The sequence below is a fragment of the Bos indicus genome, chromosome 8 (genome assembly GCF_029378745.1).
Source record: "Bos indicus isolate NIAB-ARS_2022 breed Sahiwal x Tharparkar chromosome 8, NIAB-ARS_B.indTharparkar_mat_pri_1.0, whole genome shotgun sequence".
Classification (NCBI taxonomy): domain Eukaryota; kingdom Metazoa; phylum Chordata; class Mammalia; order Artiodactyla; family Bovidae; genus Bos; species Bos indicus.
In genome coordinates this window covers 25,478,172-25,495,985 of record NC_091767.1, presented here as the reverse complement: position 1 = coordinate 25,495,985, position 17,814 = coordinate 25,478,172, and the positions used below count along the sequence as shown (strand labels likewise).

Genomic DNA, 17,814 nt, shown 5'->3' with positions numbered 1-17,814 from the left:
TTTTTTAATTTATTTTTAATTGGAGGATAATTGCTTTATAATATTGTGTTGGTTTCTGCCATACATCAATATGAATCAGCCATATGTATACATATGTCCCCTCCCTCTTGAACCTGCCTCCCAACTCCCACCTAGTCATACAGCAAATTCCCACTGGCTATCTGTTTTACATATGGCAGTAGATAAGTTTCCAGTCTGCTCTCTCCATTCGTCCCACCCTCTCCTTCCCCACCTGTGTCCACAAGTCCATTCTCTGTGTCTGCATCTCCACTGCTGCCCTGCAGATAGGTTCATCAGCACCATCTTTCTAGATTCCATATATATGTGTTAACATACGATATTTGTTTTTCTCTGATTTACTTCACTCTCTAATAGGCTCTAGGTTCATCCACCTCATTAGAATTGACTCAAATGTGTTCCTGCTTATGGCTGAGTAATATTCCATTGTATACATGTACTACAACTTCTTTATCCATTCATCTGTCAATGGACAATCTAGGTTGTTTCCGGGTATAGGATGTGTATATTTTGAAGTCATTGTTTGGCAGTAACATTTTATGGTATTATCACCTTTGATCTACACCAAAATATAACCCACAAGGCTGAAGACATTTTTAATCATTCCGCTGAAGCCAATAAAAAATGTGCAGGATTAACAGATTTTAAATCAATTTGAGGTTATACTAATTTTATTGTTTTTGCCATCTCAAAAGATGAAATTGGATAGACACAGAAGTTACCTTTCACCCAGTAGAGGTAGTAACCAGAAGGAACGTGTTAGTAATTTAGGCTGTAGCTGATGGCTGCATTTCCCTGAGTTCTCATCAAATATTAGGTAGCAATTATGCTATTTTGGGAGATATAAACAATGAAAACTCCATTTTCTGAAAGATGGAAAGTGAGCCTAATCTGTTCAGACCTGTGTCCCGGGTCCCACTATCATCTCCTGGTTATATTTTAATTTCCCATATGTGAATGGATAGGTGTAGTCAAGGACAGCAGATCTGAACCTGAACAGCTGTATTGTTGATCTCTTAAATGGTAAAATTGATATTAAAGTCTAGCTGAGGGAAGACTTGAAGCTGACATCAGCAAGTATTAATATTAAAAGGTGAAATCCTTTCTCTCTTGTTCCCTTTTCCTTATCAATCCTCTCTCTTTGCTCTGTCAAGAAAGAAAACTCAGAATCAGAAAAGATCTTGGGTAAGTGTGTGTTCTTTGTTGGTTTACAATGTCCTTCTGGGCGAGTGAGTTATCCCATTGAAAAGAGTATACACTTGATGAGTTAACTTCTCTCAAGCCTGCCTGACTGCCCTGAGCCAAGTAGACTGTGAGCTCAGGTGAAGTCTTCAGACATCTTCCCTCTTCACCTTCCCACACCGCCATCCCCAGGCTGCTCTCTCACGCTTCCTCCAGGTCCCCATTCCCACCACCTTGGCCCAAATTGCACACTGTGCTTTGGAATACCCTGCCCTTTAGGCATCTCATTCGTTCATGCCACAAAAATGTCTTGTGTTGACCACAGGGCTGGTCCCAGATCCTCCTTCATTACACAGAGCTCTGCCCTTAGGCGCCACCACCCCAGGCCCCACCCAGGAATGCTATGACAACAGAGCCCTGAACCATCATGAGGCCATCCTTCTAGAAGGTAGTAACTCTGGAATGCTTCTGAATCTCAGCAATTAAAGGTGAGAAATCAACTTTAAAAAATCACCCCAAAGGTGATTTTTAACCTGAACTAGGATTATTCGGTGGAGTCACATAAACTTGTTCCATGTGTCTCAGAAGGTTTCCTGTGTAGAGACTTTAACCCTTGCAACCCCATTCCATGCAGGCTTGGAAGGACATCAGTTCTATAAACCAGGCTTCACAAAGGGGAAACGGGTTACATCACTTAATATACCCCTCCACACATGACCCTCCCCTCAAAGCAAGCCCTTTCATATGAGACAGGAGACAAAAACTGTGTAATCACTTCCTCCTTCAGGTACTGTTAACTCAAATTCATGAGCTTTTCAATAGCTGACTAAAGCCAAAATATCTTTTATATTAGAGCAACGTTTCGAATCTCTGAAATACTACCAGGTCGGCAGATGAATTGAAACCTTAATTTCGAACAGAATCACAGCTCTAGATTCTGTATGGTGTAGTTCGCCTTGTCCACAGCTTGTCGTCACGACCTTAATAATGCCAGACTATTCCAGTGGGAAGTATCAACGATGATACCAATAATTTTTTATGAAATGTTTTGCTATATTATCATACCATGAATTTCAAGAGGCTCATCCCAGCTGCAACCAGGAGAACACCCTGGAGTCAGCATTCCAGAATATGATGGAATATCTTTAATGTCTAGCATAAATCTCCAATGCTCCACCCTGAACTGGCTGTGATATATTTAAATTAAATTTTTAAAGCTCACAAAATGGCTTAGAACAAAGAAAACTGACATTCACAGCTACAGGGTAAATACTGTGACAGTTTTTTAATGTTTGATTTGTCAGACTTAATCCAAAAAAAAAAGGCAGTTCTGATTCTGACTTTAAAATGTCACTTTTTAAATGATGGTCTTGGTGAGTGACCTTTCTAAGTCAGTGTAACATCACCTCGGGAAACATGTGCCTGTGATCGGAGTGAGAACTTCTTGGGGGAACATAGGATAGATAGGAGGAAGAGAGTAACAGGCCTGAAAGTGATAGGTCAGTTGTACTATATTAGGTACTACCTAATGAAGCAATGCAGAAAATTTTAAAAAGAAAGTGTATATGTATTTATACATAAAACTAATTTTATGGGTTGTCACATACTCTGCCATAACCATATACAAATGTTTAACAACAGATATCTTTATCTGAATGTATAAATATATATATATGCTTATACACACACACACATATATGGCTATAAATGACTAACAGCAAATTATCAAGAATGTCCTGTTTCTCTTCTTTCAACTGAATTCTGCTGAAATGATTCCAGAGAAATGTGTAGGTTATTCCTGAAGATCTCCAGCAGCTATAACAGCCTCATAGTATTTTTAAATGTCAATGTTTTCAGTCATTAAAGCTCCAGTGCTAAAGCACACGCAGTGCCACTTCATCATCTATCAACTGTAAGCTTAGCAAGTCTTTTCACCCTTCTAAGCCTGTTTCCTTATCTGTAAAATGGGGATAAAGTAGAGTCTTGTGGAGTTATTGAGAGGTTTGAATGGGGCATGTCAAGCTCCTTGCCTCAGTACTTGGCTAATAATGTGCACTCTATGAATTTTTCCTATTGCTGTCATGACTTTGGGAAGCAGGGTGAAATGTCTTGACACTGTATTATCAGGTTACATGTGTTCCCGCCCCATGAAAACCCACCAAGTGACTATATGCCAGTCCCTCCTCAAACTCCTATTTTACTAGGTCTGTGGTCAGGGGTGCGTGGGTAGTGGTAGGAACATTGTCTTCCATGAATGCCATCATTAGGTATCTTGCTCTCTGTCTTTGCTCCAACTTCCCAAGTGGCCCTGTGTTAGTTGCTTAGTCATGTCCAACTCTTTGTGTCCACGTGAACTGTAGCCCACCAGGCTCCTGTGTCCATGGGATCCTCCAGGCAAGAATACTGGAGTGGGTTGCCGTGTCCTCTCCTCTGGGGGATCTTCCTGACTCAGGGATGGAACTCAGGTCTGCTGCAAGGCAGGCAGATTCTTTGCCATCTGAGCACCAGGGAAGACCCCAAGCAGCTCTAAGTCACTAAAGAAATGAACCAAATTCAATAGGAAACCAGAAAAGCACTGGATGCAAAGCCCCAGATGCATAGCAGTTTACAGAATGCTGGCTATCCATGTGGCTCTGGGCCTGCCTTCCAAGTATAGTCATCTCCTGTTGATTAAAATATAATGTGTGAAGTCTTGGGGTCATTATTTTGGTCACCCTGCTCTCCTTCTGCTTTAAATTATCCTGTTTCAGCTTGGGCAGCTGCATAGCTGGGTGGTGGTTTTTCAAGCATTTCAGCAGTCTTGGTAGCAGCCTCCCCCACAATGGGAGAGCTGCCCTGCTTAAGGGGCACAAACTCCTGAGTGCTTTCTCCAGACAGACTGATGCCTGACGAGATGGGCAATCACAAGCTTTCAACTGCCTGACACGCAGCTAGTCTTCCCAGTCTCAGAGACCTCCCACCAGCTGCCTGTCTACACTTGCTCACCCCCCACATGCCTGTTCTGGCCTTGATGGGTGTCATCTGTACACAGGTGTCCAGGAGGCTGTGGTGAGCTGCCTGAACAAACAGACCCGGGAGCCCGTGGATGAGAACCTGTGCGTGACCAGCCGGCGGCCCCCCCAGCTTCTGAAATCCTGCAGTTTGGATCCCTGCCCGGCAAGGTAAGGGGTGCGCCAGCCACCCTGCTGCCCAGGAGTGTGTTCAGAATGGGGTTTGTGTGTCTGTCCGTGGGCAAGATCAGAACGCTTATTGTTACCCAGTGTTTTGAAAACCAATTAGTATCAGTTCAAACTCTTAGTCAAATCCACTTAAAGTTAATTGAAACCAGGGCTTTGGAATTCTAGCCCAGCGATCATGCTCAAGGTCCAGAAGGCTCCGTGCACAAAGGAAGGCCCCGTGGTGTGGCCGGAATGTGCCTGGGCTCCACTGATGCTTTCTTCCCAGGGGAACGTGAACTGACCACAGAAGGTAGGGTCTTTGCCACCTCTCAGCCTGTGTCCCAAGCCCTCCCACCCTCATAACAGATCGGCTTGTGGGTTGCAGGAACTGAAGGATCTGGGTGGTATCACTGAGCCACCATGAAATGCCTCTGCACACACCATGCAGATTCATTATAGCATGCTCTGGAGTGTGCATGTGTCATTTCACATGCAGAAAATCGATTAGAGCATTTCATTGTTCACCCCTGCCTGGGTCTCATTATTATCCAACCTTGAGTTTTAGTTCATCAATGCAGTCACTGCTTCGTTCCACACAATTTTATGGTGTCTTGGGAGACTTGCCTTCAGATACTTGTTGAAGTCTCTGTAGAAGCTCAACCATCTCATCTATGATTCTGGTTTCCAAGGGGAGACATTTAAAGAACCAAAGCCAGTCTTGCAAGTCTGCTGATGGGATGAGGAATGTTCCCAGATCAAATCCTAGATGAGAAGGGGGTTGCTGTTACTGAAGGATATTTCTTGTGATTCTATAGAGTATCACACAAGAAGCAATGTGTTGCCTCTAAGAATTAATGATAGCTTTCTGGTCAAGCTAATACTGCTTGTCTTACTTCTCAGTCAATTCAGTTCAGTTCAGTTCAGTCAACTAGTTGTGTCCGACTCTTTGCAACCCCATGAACTGCAGCACACCAGGCCTCCCTGTCCATCACCAACTCCTGGAGTCTACCCAAACCCATGTCCATCGAGTCGGTGATGCCATCCAACGATCTCATCCTCTGTCGTCCCCTTCTCCTTCTGCCCTCAATCTTTCCCAGCATCAGGGTCTTTTCAAATGAGTCAGCTCTTCGCATCAGGTGGCCAAAGTATTGGAGTTTCAGCTTCAACATCAGTCCTTCCAATGAACACCCAGGACTGATCTCCTTTAGGATGGACTGGTTGGATCTCCTTGCAGTCCAAGTAACTCTCAAGAGTCTTCTCCAACACCACAGTTCAAAAAGCATCAATTCTTCGGCACTCAGCTTTCTTTATAGTCCAACTCTCACATCCATACATGACCACTGGAAAAACCATAGCCTTGACTAGACAGACCTTTGTTGGCAGAGTAACGTCTCTGGTTTTGAATATGCTATCTAGGTTGGTCATAACTTTCCTTCTAAGGAGTAAGCGTCTTTTAATTTCATGGCTGCAGTCACCATCTGCAGTGATTTTGGAGCCCCAAAAAATAAAGTCTGACACTGTTTCCACTGTTTCCCCATCTATTTGCCATCAAGTGATGAGACTGGATGCCATGATCTTAGTTTTCTGAATGTTGAGCTTGAAGCCAACTTTTTCACTCTCCTCTCTCACGTTCATCAAAAGGCCCTTTAGTTCTTCACTTTCTGCCATAAGGGTGGTGTCATCTGCATATCTGAGTTTATTGATATTTTCTCCCAGCAGTCTTGATTCCAGCTTGTGCTTCCTCCAGCTCAGTGTTTCTCATGATGTACTCTGCATATAAGTTAAATAGACAGGATGACAATATACAGCCTTGACAAACTCCTTTTCCTATTTGGAACCAGTCTGTTGTTCCATGTCCAGTTCTAACTGTTGCTTCCTGATCTGCAAACAGGTTTCTCAAGACCAGTCTGTTGTTCCATGTCCAGTTCTAACTGTTGCTTCCTGACCTGCAAACAGGTTTCTCAAGAGGCAGGTCAGGTGGTCTGGTATTCCCATCTCTTTCAGAATTTTCCACAGTTTATTGTGATCCACACAGTCAAAGGCTTTGGCATAGTCAATAAAGCAGAAATAGATGTTTTTCTGGAACTCTCTTGCTTTTTTGATGATCCAGTGGATGTTGGCAATTTGATCTCTGGTTCCTCTGCCTTTTCTAAAACCAGCTTGAACATCTGGACGTTCACGGTTCACGTATTGCTGAAACCTGGCTTGGAGAATTTTAAGCATTACTTTACTAGTGTGTGAGATAAGTGCAATTGTGTGATAGTTTGAGCATTCTTTGGCATTGCCTTACTTTGGGATTGGAATGAAAACTGACCTTTTCCAGTCCTGTGGCCACTGCTGAGTTTTCCAAATTTGCTGGCATATTGAGTGCAGCACTTTCACAGCATCATCTTGTAGGATTTGAAATAGCTCAACTGGAATTCCATCACCTGCACTAGCTCTGTTCATAGTGATGCTTTCTAAGGCCCACTTGACATCACATTCCAAGATGTCTGGCTCTAGGTGAGTGATCATACCTTCGTGATTATCTGGGTTGTTAAGATCTCAATTAGATGCCTTTCTTTGGGGATTAGAAGATACAGATTGCAGGCCTCCTCAGATTATTTCAGGGCACACAATCCCACAGTGACACTCTCCTGCTCATCACCAGAGTTATTCTGTCTGTTGATCTGAAAAGTTGTTCTGTTGATCCCTCTTTAAGTGTAGAAGTAAAGGGGACCATTAGTGCCATATCCTCTCAGGCAACCAGAAAATCACTCAGCCACTGCTTGGAGCAGCACCTCACCCACGAGAACAGCAGGTAAAATAGAGTCAAGGGCTGGGCCACAAAAAGCCTAGATCCAGTGCATGGAATTCTGAGAATACTTTTTCTGTGTCTGCCCACTTCTGTGTCCTTACCTCACTGTTTGTCAGTGAATCTAAGACCTAACTGTGTGGGCAAGAAGTCCAGACCCCTCTATTTGACTACAGCCTCCTATATAGGAAGAAGCAGAAGGGATATAGGAAGAACAGCCTCTGGGCACCTTGGCTACCAGATCAGGAAGCCCTGGTTCTTGTTTTAGCTCTGCCACCCACTAGCTGTGTGGCACTGAGCAAGATGCCTGCCCCATCTGTGTCCACATCTGCAAAATGAACTAGCTATACAAAACGATCCAAGGTCACCAGGTCCTGTTCAAATAATCCCATAGCTCTTCATGGCTCTGTAGGCAGGAGCATTTGCGGCTGCTGCTTTGTGCTGATAATCGATATCAGTGCTATTCTGCTTGTTTACCAACACTTTAAAAACAAGCATGAGGGTCTTTCTAACCACATCTCAGTGGTGTGATGACATCCAAATGCCGTGATGACCTGAGGCAAGCCCAAGGAGTCAGTACCTGGGACAAACTAAAAATCTTCTGGGATTTTCAGCCACTAAACCCCTGCCTTCCTGGGACAGCAGAAGAAATAGGACACAAGATGTTACTTCCCATCCTCTAAGTACAGACTATAGTTAAATTAGATGAGCTTACTTTACTCTAGGACCTTTTCACTGACTGGAAAACAAAGACTCTTGTTGGGTTTAACATTGTTTCATTTGCTCCAGTTCAACCCAGGGCTTTAATTTCCACCAGCAAACCATCAGACTGAAGGGCAGAACATCTTACTGGGCACAGCCAGGGTTTTCTTCGGCCAACTGTACACAGCTGAGCTTTTGTGGAATGATGCTAGTCAAAACAACAAAGGGGCCAGAATGGCCTGATATGACTCGCTCTCTTCACCTCCCATCCAAGAGCCAAAGCAGAGTTTCATCTTAAAATGAGAGCTGGGTAGAGGTGTATCTCCTGTGGAATATTTCAGTCTGACATGAGGGGAAAAAAACCTCTCCTGCTGAATGTTTATGTCAGATGTATCTGAAAATGTGTTTAGTAGGAGTGTAGCAGTGTGTTGTTTTTCCATGCACCTTCTATTCACTGGGGACTAATTTAAATCACTGATGCACAATTCTTCTTGTGCATGGCTCAGCGTTCCCTGCACAGTTCAGCGTATTCCCTGATGGGCTCCAAGTTTCTGTACCCTGTCTTTTAGGCTCTTGGCTCATGCTGATGTCCACGTATTCAAAATAGAAAAATCCATAGCATTTTTGGTGGGATATACAGAGGTGATGTTCAAGTCTTGGTCATTGGGCTTATGACTCTTAGAGGTGGTGCTGGTTAAGAGAAGTAGCTTTTCCAGGAAGTTATTTGCCTTACTGAGCACCATGTAGGAAGCTACTTTTCTTCTCGTGTATGGTCAGGTTATCTGATCACACAGAGAATACCAGAGGCCTAGAAGGCATGTCCTATCTGGGCTGTCTCTCTGAGATGAAACTAGCCATCTGATTTCCTCTGTGTGATTGGCAGAGCTGGTATCAGAAGCACATGTCCAGCTTTCACCAGGTTGAGGCAAATAAATTCTCATGCCTGACTGTGTTCTCAAGTAAGAGGTATTCTGATTGTTCCAATTTGTATGTGCGCACGTGTGCACAGACTGCCTGCATTTTTTAGGACACTTAAAAAATTGTTATTAAGTCACTAAGTCATGTCCAACTCTTTTGCAAACCCGTGGATTGTAGCCTGTCAGGTACCTCAGTCCTTGGGATTTCCCAGGCAAGAGTATTGGAGTCAGTATTCTTCAAAAGCCATTGCCTTTTGAAAGGGATCTTCCTGACCCAGGGAAGATCCCGATGTGTTTCCTACATTGGCAGGCAGAATTCTTTACTGCTGAGCTACCAAGAAAGCTCACTTAAAAAAATAGTAGCTGTCTATTGGAGAGGACTAGGTTTTATTTTTTTTTTTTTAGTGCAGATTTAACTTTTTATTCAGTTCAGTTCAGTCACTCAGTCATGTCCGACTCTTTGCGACCCCATGAATCGCAGCACGCCGGGCCTCCCTGTCCATCACCAACACCCGGAGTTCCCTCAGATTCATGTCCATCAAGTCGGTGATGCCATCCAGCCATCTCATCCTCTGTCGTCCCCTTCTCCTTCTGCCCCCAATCCCTCCCAGCATCAGAGTCTTTTCCAACGAGTCAATTCTTCTAATGAGGTGGCCTAAGTATTGGAGTTTCAGCTTTCGCATCAGTCCTTCCAAAGAACACCCAGGACTGATCTCCTTTAGAATGGACTGGTTGGATCTCCTTGAAGTCCAAGGGACCCTCAAGAGTCTTCTCCAACACCACAATTCAAAGGGATCAATTCTTCTGCCCTCAGCTTTCTTCACAGTCCAACTCTCACATCCATACATGACCACTGGAAAAACCATAGCCTTGACTAGACAGACCTTTGTTGGAAAAGTAATGTCTCTGCTTTTGAATATGCTATCTAGGTTGGTCATAACTTTCCTTCCAAGGAGTAAGCGTCTTTTAATTTCATGGCTGCAGTCACCATCTGCAGTGATTTTGGAGCCCCAAAAAATAAAGTCTGACACCGTTTCCACTGTTTCCCCATCTATTTCCCATGAAGTGATGAGACTGGATGCCATGATATTAGCTTTCTGAATGTTGAGCTTTAAGCCAAATTTTTCACACTCCTCTTTTACTTTCATCAAGAGGCTTTTTAGTTCCTCTTCACTTTCTGCCATAAGGGTGGTGTCATCTGCATATCTGAGGTGATTGATATTTCTCCCGGCAATCTTGATTCCAGCTTGTGCTTCTTCCAGCCCAGCGTTTCTCATGATGTACTCTGCATAAAAGTTAAATAAGCAGGGTGACAATATACAGCCTTGATGTACTCCTTTTCCTATTTGGAACAAGTCTGTTGTTTCATGTCCAGTTCTAACTGTTGCTTCCTGATCTGCATACAGATTTCACAAGATCAGGTCAGGTGGTCTGGTATTCCCATCTCTTTCAGAATTTTCCACAGTTTATTGTGATCCACACAGTCAAAGGCTTTGGCATAGTCAATAAAGCAGAAATAGATATTTTTCTGGAACTGTCTTGCTTTTTTGAAGATCCAGCGGATGTTGGCAATTTGATCTCTGGTTCCTCTGCCTTTTCTAAAACCAGCTTGAACATCTGGAAGTTCACAGTTCACATATTGCTGAAGCCTGGCTTGGAGAATTTTGAGCATTACTTTACTAGCGTGTGAGATGAGTGCAATTGTGTGGTAGTTTGAGCATTCTTTGGCATTGTCTTTCTTTGGGATTGGAATGAAAACTGACCTTTTCCAGTCCTGTGGCCACTGCTGAGTTTTCCAAATTTGCTGGCATATTGAGTGCAGCACTTTCACAGCATCATCTTTCAGGATTTGAAAGAGCTCAACTGGAATTCCATCACCTCCATTAGCTTTATTTGTTTATTGAAGTGTAGTTAATTTACAATGTTATGTTAGTTTAGTGTATAGCAAAATGATTCAGTTATTATATATATATGTTCTTTTCCATATGTTATTATAAGATTTGAGTATAGTTCCCTGTGCTATACAGTAGGTCCTTGTTGTTTATCTATTTTATGTGCAGTATTGTACATCTCTATTTTCTGTATAGTAATTGTTGTTCAGTCACTCAGTCGTGTCCAAGTCTTTGCAACCCCGTGGACTGCAGCATGCCAGACTTCCCTGTCCTTCACCATATGCCAGAGCTTGCTAAAACTCATGTCCTCTGACTCAGTGATACCATCCAACCATCTTTATCCTCTGTCATCCCTGTCTCCTCTTGCCTTCAATCTTTCCCACCATCAGGGATTTTTCTAATGAGTCAGCTCTTCGCATCAGGTGGCCAAAGCGTTGGAACTTCAGCTTCAACGTCAGTCCTTCCGATGAATATTCAGGGTTGATTTCCTAAATTAGGATTGACTGGTTTGATTTATTGAGTCTTCTCCAACACCACAGTTTAAAAGCAACAATTCTTCGGTGCTCAGCTTTCCTTATGGTCCAACTCTCACTTCCATACATGATTACTGGAAAAACCATAGCTTTGACTACATGGATCTTTGTCAACAAAGTGATGCCTCTGCTTTTTAACATGCTATCTAGGTTGGTCATAACTTTTCTAGCAAGGAGCAAGCATCTTTTAATTTCATGGCTGCAGTCACCATTTGCAGTGATTTTGGAGCCCAAGAAGATAAAGTCTGTCACTGTTTCCATTGTTTCCCCATGATGTTACTGGATGCCATGATCTTTGTTTTGTTTTGTTTTGTTTTAATTTTATTTTATTTTTAAACTTTACATAATTGTATTAGTTTTGCCAAATATCAAAATGAATCCATCACAGGTATACATGTGCTCCCCATCCTGAACCCTCCTCCCTCCTCCCTCCCCATATCATCCCTCTGGGTCGTCCCAGTGCTCTAGCCCCATGCATCCAGTATTGTGTATCAAACCTGGATCTTTGTTTTTTTGAATGTTGAGTTTTAAGCCAGTTTTTTCACTCTCTTCTTTCACCTTCATCAAGAAGCTCTTTAGTTCCTCTTGGCTTTCTGCCATAGGGTGGTGTCATTATATATATTAATCCCAAACTCCCAGTTTATCTCTGCCCACCCTTTCCCCTATGGTAACCATAAGTTTGTTTCCTATGTCTGTGAGTCTATTTCTGTTTTGTAAATAAGCTCATTTGTATCATTTTTTAGCTACCACGCATAAGTGATATCATATGATATTTGTCTTTCTCTGTCTGGCTTAGTTAACTTAGTATGATAATTTCCAGTCCATCCATGATACTGCAAATGGCATCATTTCACAGCTGAACAATATTCCATCATACGTATATACCACATATTCTTTATCTATTCATCTGTTGAAGGACACTTTAGGTTGCTTCCATGTCCTAACTATTGTAAATAGTGCTGCTATGAATATTGGGATGCATGTATATTTTTGAATTAGAGTTTTCTGTAGATACATAGCCAGGAATAGGATTGCTGGATCATATGGTAGTTCTATTTTTAATTTTTAAAGAACCTCCATACTGCTTTCTGTAGTAGCCATACAAGTTTACATTCCCACCAACAATATAGAAGTGTTCCCTTTTTTCCACACCTTCTTCATCATTAATTATTGCAGACATTTTAATGGTGGTTATTGTGACTGGTGTGAAATGTACATCACTGTAGTTTTCATTGCTTTTCTGTAATAATTAATGATATTGAGCATCTTTTTATGTGCCTCTTGGCCATCTGTATGTAAGAGGACTAGATTTTGAAGTCCTTGCTATCAGCTTCATGTTTTAATCCTCCTTTATATTCATCTTTCTAGAACCTAGAAGGATAGTTTCTAGAACCTAGAATAATGTCTGACATATAGTAGATGTGTATTAAGTACTTATTGATGGGACTTCCCTGGAAGTCCAGTGGTTGAGATCACCTTCCAATGCAAGGAGTACATTTTCAATCCCTGGTCAGAAAGCTAAGATTTCACTTGCCTGGCGAACAAGGAACTAAGACATAAAATAGAGACAATGTTATAATAAATTCAATAAAGACTTTAAAAATGGCTCACATCAAAAAAAAAGTGCTTATTGAATAAATGAGTATAAGGACTAGGACTAAATTTTTACACAGTAATACTTTGTTGTTGTTTAGCTGCTATGTCACGTCCAGCTCTTTTGCTTCCCCATGGACTGTAGCCTGCCAGGCACCTCTGTCCATGGGACTTCCCAGGCAAGAATACTAGAGGGGGTTGCCATTTCTTTCTTCCAGGAATCTTCCCGACGCAGGGATTGGACCCATGTCTCTTGCACTACACGTGGATTCTTTTTCACTGAGCCCCCTGGAAAGCCCATAGTAATGCTTAGACCCTGATAATAGCTGGACCCCATTTCACTTTCTCCTCTCTATCCCTCTTATCTTATCTCTCCCACCCACCAGGTAGTGCTAAAAATGCTATTATTAGTCTCTTCTTTATGTTTAAGGCTTTACAACTTAAAACATAAATAATCTTAGTATAAGTAACCCTTTATGGTAGCAGCTATGTATGGCAAAATATCCCCAAAGTTAAGAATATGAAGACAACTTTGGAGTTGTCTTCAAAGTTATGTCCACAACTTTGGAGTTTGAGTGCATGGAGTGCACAATGGAATTTGAGTGCATGGTTAGCATTACCCAGGAAGGGGTGTGATTGTCAGGAGAATTAGAAGATAGCACAGCAGGGACTGGTATTAACTCCTTAACAACCTGGCCTACAATTGGCCAGAAGAAATTAGGACCATTTTTGCATATGAGCTGACACCTGTGAGAATTTTGCATCCAAGTTGGTAGCAAAGAAGGTATCAGTACAAAGAATAAAAATTATTTTAAATGTCTTTACCATCCTCTCAATAATGTGTGTCTAGAAGGCCACATTCCACCACCACCCCCACAACCCTGCCCACCTTCTCTGGTAGGTTAGACCTGCTTAAGGGAGAAATATGCAAACAGGAGCCAAGATCAGTCTTTAGGAAAGACATCTGCCCCCTGTTCTTAATTAAAAAGCTAAGTATTAGAATTATACAAGTATTCATGAATATTCTCATTCTTTGACACTCAAGCACCGCAGAAGTAATCAATAAAGGCGCGTGCTGCCCTTTCACCACAATACTCTGCAGCACCACACCCTTCTTCTCCCCAGAGATTATCACTGTTCATGGTTTGGTACCTTTCCAGACCTTTTTCTATGCATTTGTATACATACATGAACATATACAAATATATAAGATTCTTTTCCCTTTGTAAGTGCGGTCATATTACATGTATTGTTTGGCAACTTGATTTTTGCTTAATAACACACACCAAATATCTTCTCCATCCCCGAGACCACCAAAATAAAACCCCACAGGTAGATTAAGGCCTGTGTTTGAATCCTGCTCTGTCATTCTTAGCTATATGACCTTCAAGAGGTCATATATCTTTTTGGGTTCTCAAATTCTTCATCTCTAAAATAGGATCATAGCAGGCACTCAGAAAAATTAATCTCTCTTTCCCTTTCATTTTTAGTAAGAAATATTTTTAGTTTGTATTCAGGACTTAACCTCAAGTTTGATTCGCTTTTCTTTCTTATTCCATTAAGTCTTAATAATTAAGCTCTACTGACCATCTCCCTAGTTTATAATAGCTATGACATGAGCAGCCCAAAGAAAGGCAGAAAGCACTCCCTTAAAAGAAAAAAAAAAAGTAGTCTGACTGTTATTAATTATAAGCATTTGATAGCTCAGCCAGTGTGTGTTGAAAAGATTTGGTAAACGTACGTGGAGGAGGGGAGAGAAGTCCACAATGAAAGCCAGATGGCCGAAAATGAAGGAAATTCCAGGCAATTTCTGCAGCTTTGTTCTAACATACTTTTTAAACTAAACTTTTATTTCTCTGCAACAGAGAACAGCTGAGTGGTGTGGAATAGATAAACAGTGAAAAGGGGAAAAAAAGCTCATAATTCCAGGAACAGTACTTGATTTCTGTCCCCCACCCCAACCCCATTCCCTTTTCTCAGATCTAGGGTGGTTCTGAGAATTGGCAAGAACCATGAAAGAAGTTTAAGGATCCTAAACAGAAATGAGAAAGTTAAGAAAAATCATCTTCAAGGTCACAGTCTCTCCTTTAAAAGCAAACTTTAGAATGCCTGTTTTATTGCACGCTAACAAAACCCACACGGATGAGCCACAAATAATTTCCAATTTCTAATTTTCTTTTACATTTGCCTAAAATGGCTAGAGCAGAAGGTGTTACCATAACCACGTTATAATTTACATCATAGAACCTTCAAAGCTTTACAGGGACTGTCCCCTTAGACAACTTGTTTTAAGGGTTTCTGTTTCAACATGCTCTCCAAGTAATGGTTTATCTTCTGCTGAGTTCCCAAAGTTTCCATATGCTGCCTTTTGGCTGTGTCCATACTAACTTTTAAGTGCTTAAAGCAAAAGCACACCAAAGCTCACTAGCATCCACAGAAATTGAGTCCAGATTTGAAGGCCATATTCAAGCGCCTTTAGAGAGCTAATACTATTACTATTGTCATCCTCTTTGGTAAATCCAGATGTATGATTATACTGCCTCTCTCTTTTCTTCCACTGATGGACAAGTTACAACAGAAGAATCTGCCAAGACCTGTTTCTTAGCAGTTGAGTCTGATTGGCCCAGTGGCAGTCTCTGCTACTTCCCTACCCAGGAATGTATTGGCTTAGTGATCAGATTTGTCCCCAGCAGCACTTTGACATCAGCAAGGGTAAGCATCCCATGTATGCTTACCTTGGGGCGTAAATCTTCGATTTTCCTAATGAGAGCCCTCTCCATGGTTACACATCCCCTGGGATATCAGCTGCAAACCTTTGTGAAATGAGCTTTGCTGGTACTAGAAGTTATTCTATAAGCATAGATGTAGTTTTTGCATGAATATGTGGTAAAAATCAAGGGAATGGATCTACTTTCTCATCTTGTCTCCAGAAAGCACAAATGGCTAATTCCATAAAGATAGAACCTCAGCCTTAGGGAAAAGAACCCATTCAGTTAAGACAGGAGAGGGAAGCTTCCCTGGTTTCTTAACATCAATGTGGTTACACAGCCTTTTAGACCATATTAATTCTTCCTGGACTCTGGCAAAGTCCTTATACAAACCATTGACTGAAATTAACCTTCTGCATAAAAAAATATGGCAGAAAGCATTTCACATCTCAATTCAGTAAAACATAAAAATGCACTATGTATCTTCATGCACAGCAGTCTGCTTGTATTTGGTCCTCAGAAATGACTAGAAGACCCAAATCTGTTCTGAAGGAGTTACCGGTTATTGGAGGAAGATTTCAAAACAGTAACCAAACACAGGGTTCTGTGGGTGCAAGAGGCAGTAGGGAAGGCTTCCTGGAGGAGGCACTGCCCATGCTGAATCATAACACAGAAGCAAGAGTCACCCAGGTGAAGAAGGAAGGGAAGAGACGTTACAGGCAGAAAGAAAAGCATGGACACAAAGGAAAGAACAAGAACTGGAAGCTAGTGTTATAGGGTGGGCAGGGGCCAGCTCCAGGATGGCTCTTAATGCTAAGTTGTTTGGACTTTTATGTCATACAGGCAGCAGAGAGCCATTAAGGAGAATGAAATGGGAGGGGAACAGACAGATTTGCTTGGAGAAAGATGGCTCTGGCTCTTCATCCAACAGAGCTAAAGCAGTAACAGTGGCTAGCTTTTATTATCTAATAGTCATCTGCTCTTTTTCTCGTTCAATATCATAAATAAATAGTGTGCTCTGCATCATTTTGTTTTCATCAAAAGTAATAAAGACCTCTTGTCCTAGGTATGTTAGCATTTTGTATCTTCCACATTCAACCTAGTGTGATGTGGGCTCAGCCCGTCCACCTGGCGGGAGAATAGAGCCTTAAGGAAGGATGTCCCCAGAAGAGAGAATGAGAGGTACAGCCAGCTGATCCTTGAGGCCCTTCCAGTTCTGACATTCTGTGGTCCTTGAGGGTTGTGATAATTATCTGCAGAACTGAAGCTTTTCAATAAAGAAAGAAAAAGCGAATTCTATTAGGAAAATTACATTAAGTCAAATTTAAGTCCCCAAGACAAAGCACCTCTATTAGTCACAAGACGGGAACTGGCTTTAACTATAAATGAAGGAGCCAGGAGAAGTCTACTGGGGAACAAGAATTGGATTTCCATAAGAAAAATGTAGCCGAGAGCATTCAGACAACAAGGATGGTGAAACGCTGAAATGATTGTTTGTAGACTGCCTTAGGGCTTCCCTGGTGGCTCAGATGGTAAACAATCTGCCTACAATGCAGGAGACCTGGGTTTGATCCCCTGGAGAAGGGCATGGCAACCCACTTCAGTATTCTTTCCTGGAGAATTCCATGGACAGGAGGAGCTTGTACTGTCCATGGGGTCGCAAAGAGTCAGACATGACTGAGCGACTTTCACTCACTCAGTCACTTGTAGAATTCCTTAATGTCTCTTGTCCACATGTAAAAGGATACAGAATGTTCTTCATCCCTGGATTTAGAATTTTATAGTGCTCTTTACTGTAGTGCTTTGTAACTAGAACTTCTCTTCATTCAACATCCACTGAACAAATATTTATTGATTGCCTCCTTTGTGCTGGGCATTGTGCTGGGGAAACAGGGATGAACAAACACACTTTGTTCCCTGAAGCAGGTACAGCCTACAGAGTGTGGGGAATGGTCCTGGAGAAGCCATTATGTTTTTTTCATCTTGGGTACTTTAAGTGCTACTCTTCTAAAGATAGTTATTAAACTAAACTAGAGCCTGCGTTCTTCACTGCTCTAAGAGCTGACCTATTTGAACCAGTCATCGATCCCATTGCTCATAAGTACCATGGGGATGGAAATATCACCACCACATAGCTTTCTGCTATGGATGTGGTGATGAAACATGGGAGTTTTACAGTTCACAAACCTTCCAGCTTACAAATCAATCAGCAAAAGAGTGGAGACTCTCAGAGTAAATCTTTTCTATTTTTTTTTCCTGCCTTCCCCTATAATCCAGTGCTTCTAACGTCCTGAAGTAACAATTTAAAGGCAAGCAA

The 17,814-nt window shown here is 42.0% G+C and overlaps 1 protein-coding gene across 4 annotated transcripts in view; it reads left to right on the top strand.

The window, feature by feature from the left end:
- Window positions 1-17,814, top strand: part of ADAMTSL1 (ADAMTS like 1) — a 1,120,558-nt gene that overhangs the window by 896,977 nt on the left and 205,767 nt on the right. For all 4 annotated transcript variants that reach the window (XM_070794493.1, XM_070794491.1, XM_070794494.1 and 1 more), the window contains one exon: window positions 4,232-4,361. In XM_070794493.1, the coding sequence (XP_070650594.1) occupies window positions 4,232-4,361 (130 nt within the window). The remainder of the gene's footprint in view (window positions 1-4,231; window positions 4,362-17,814) is intronic.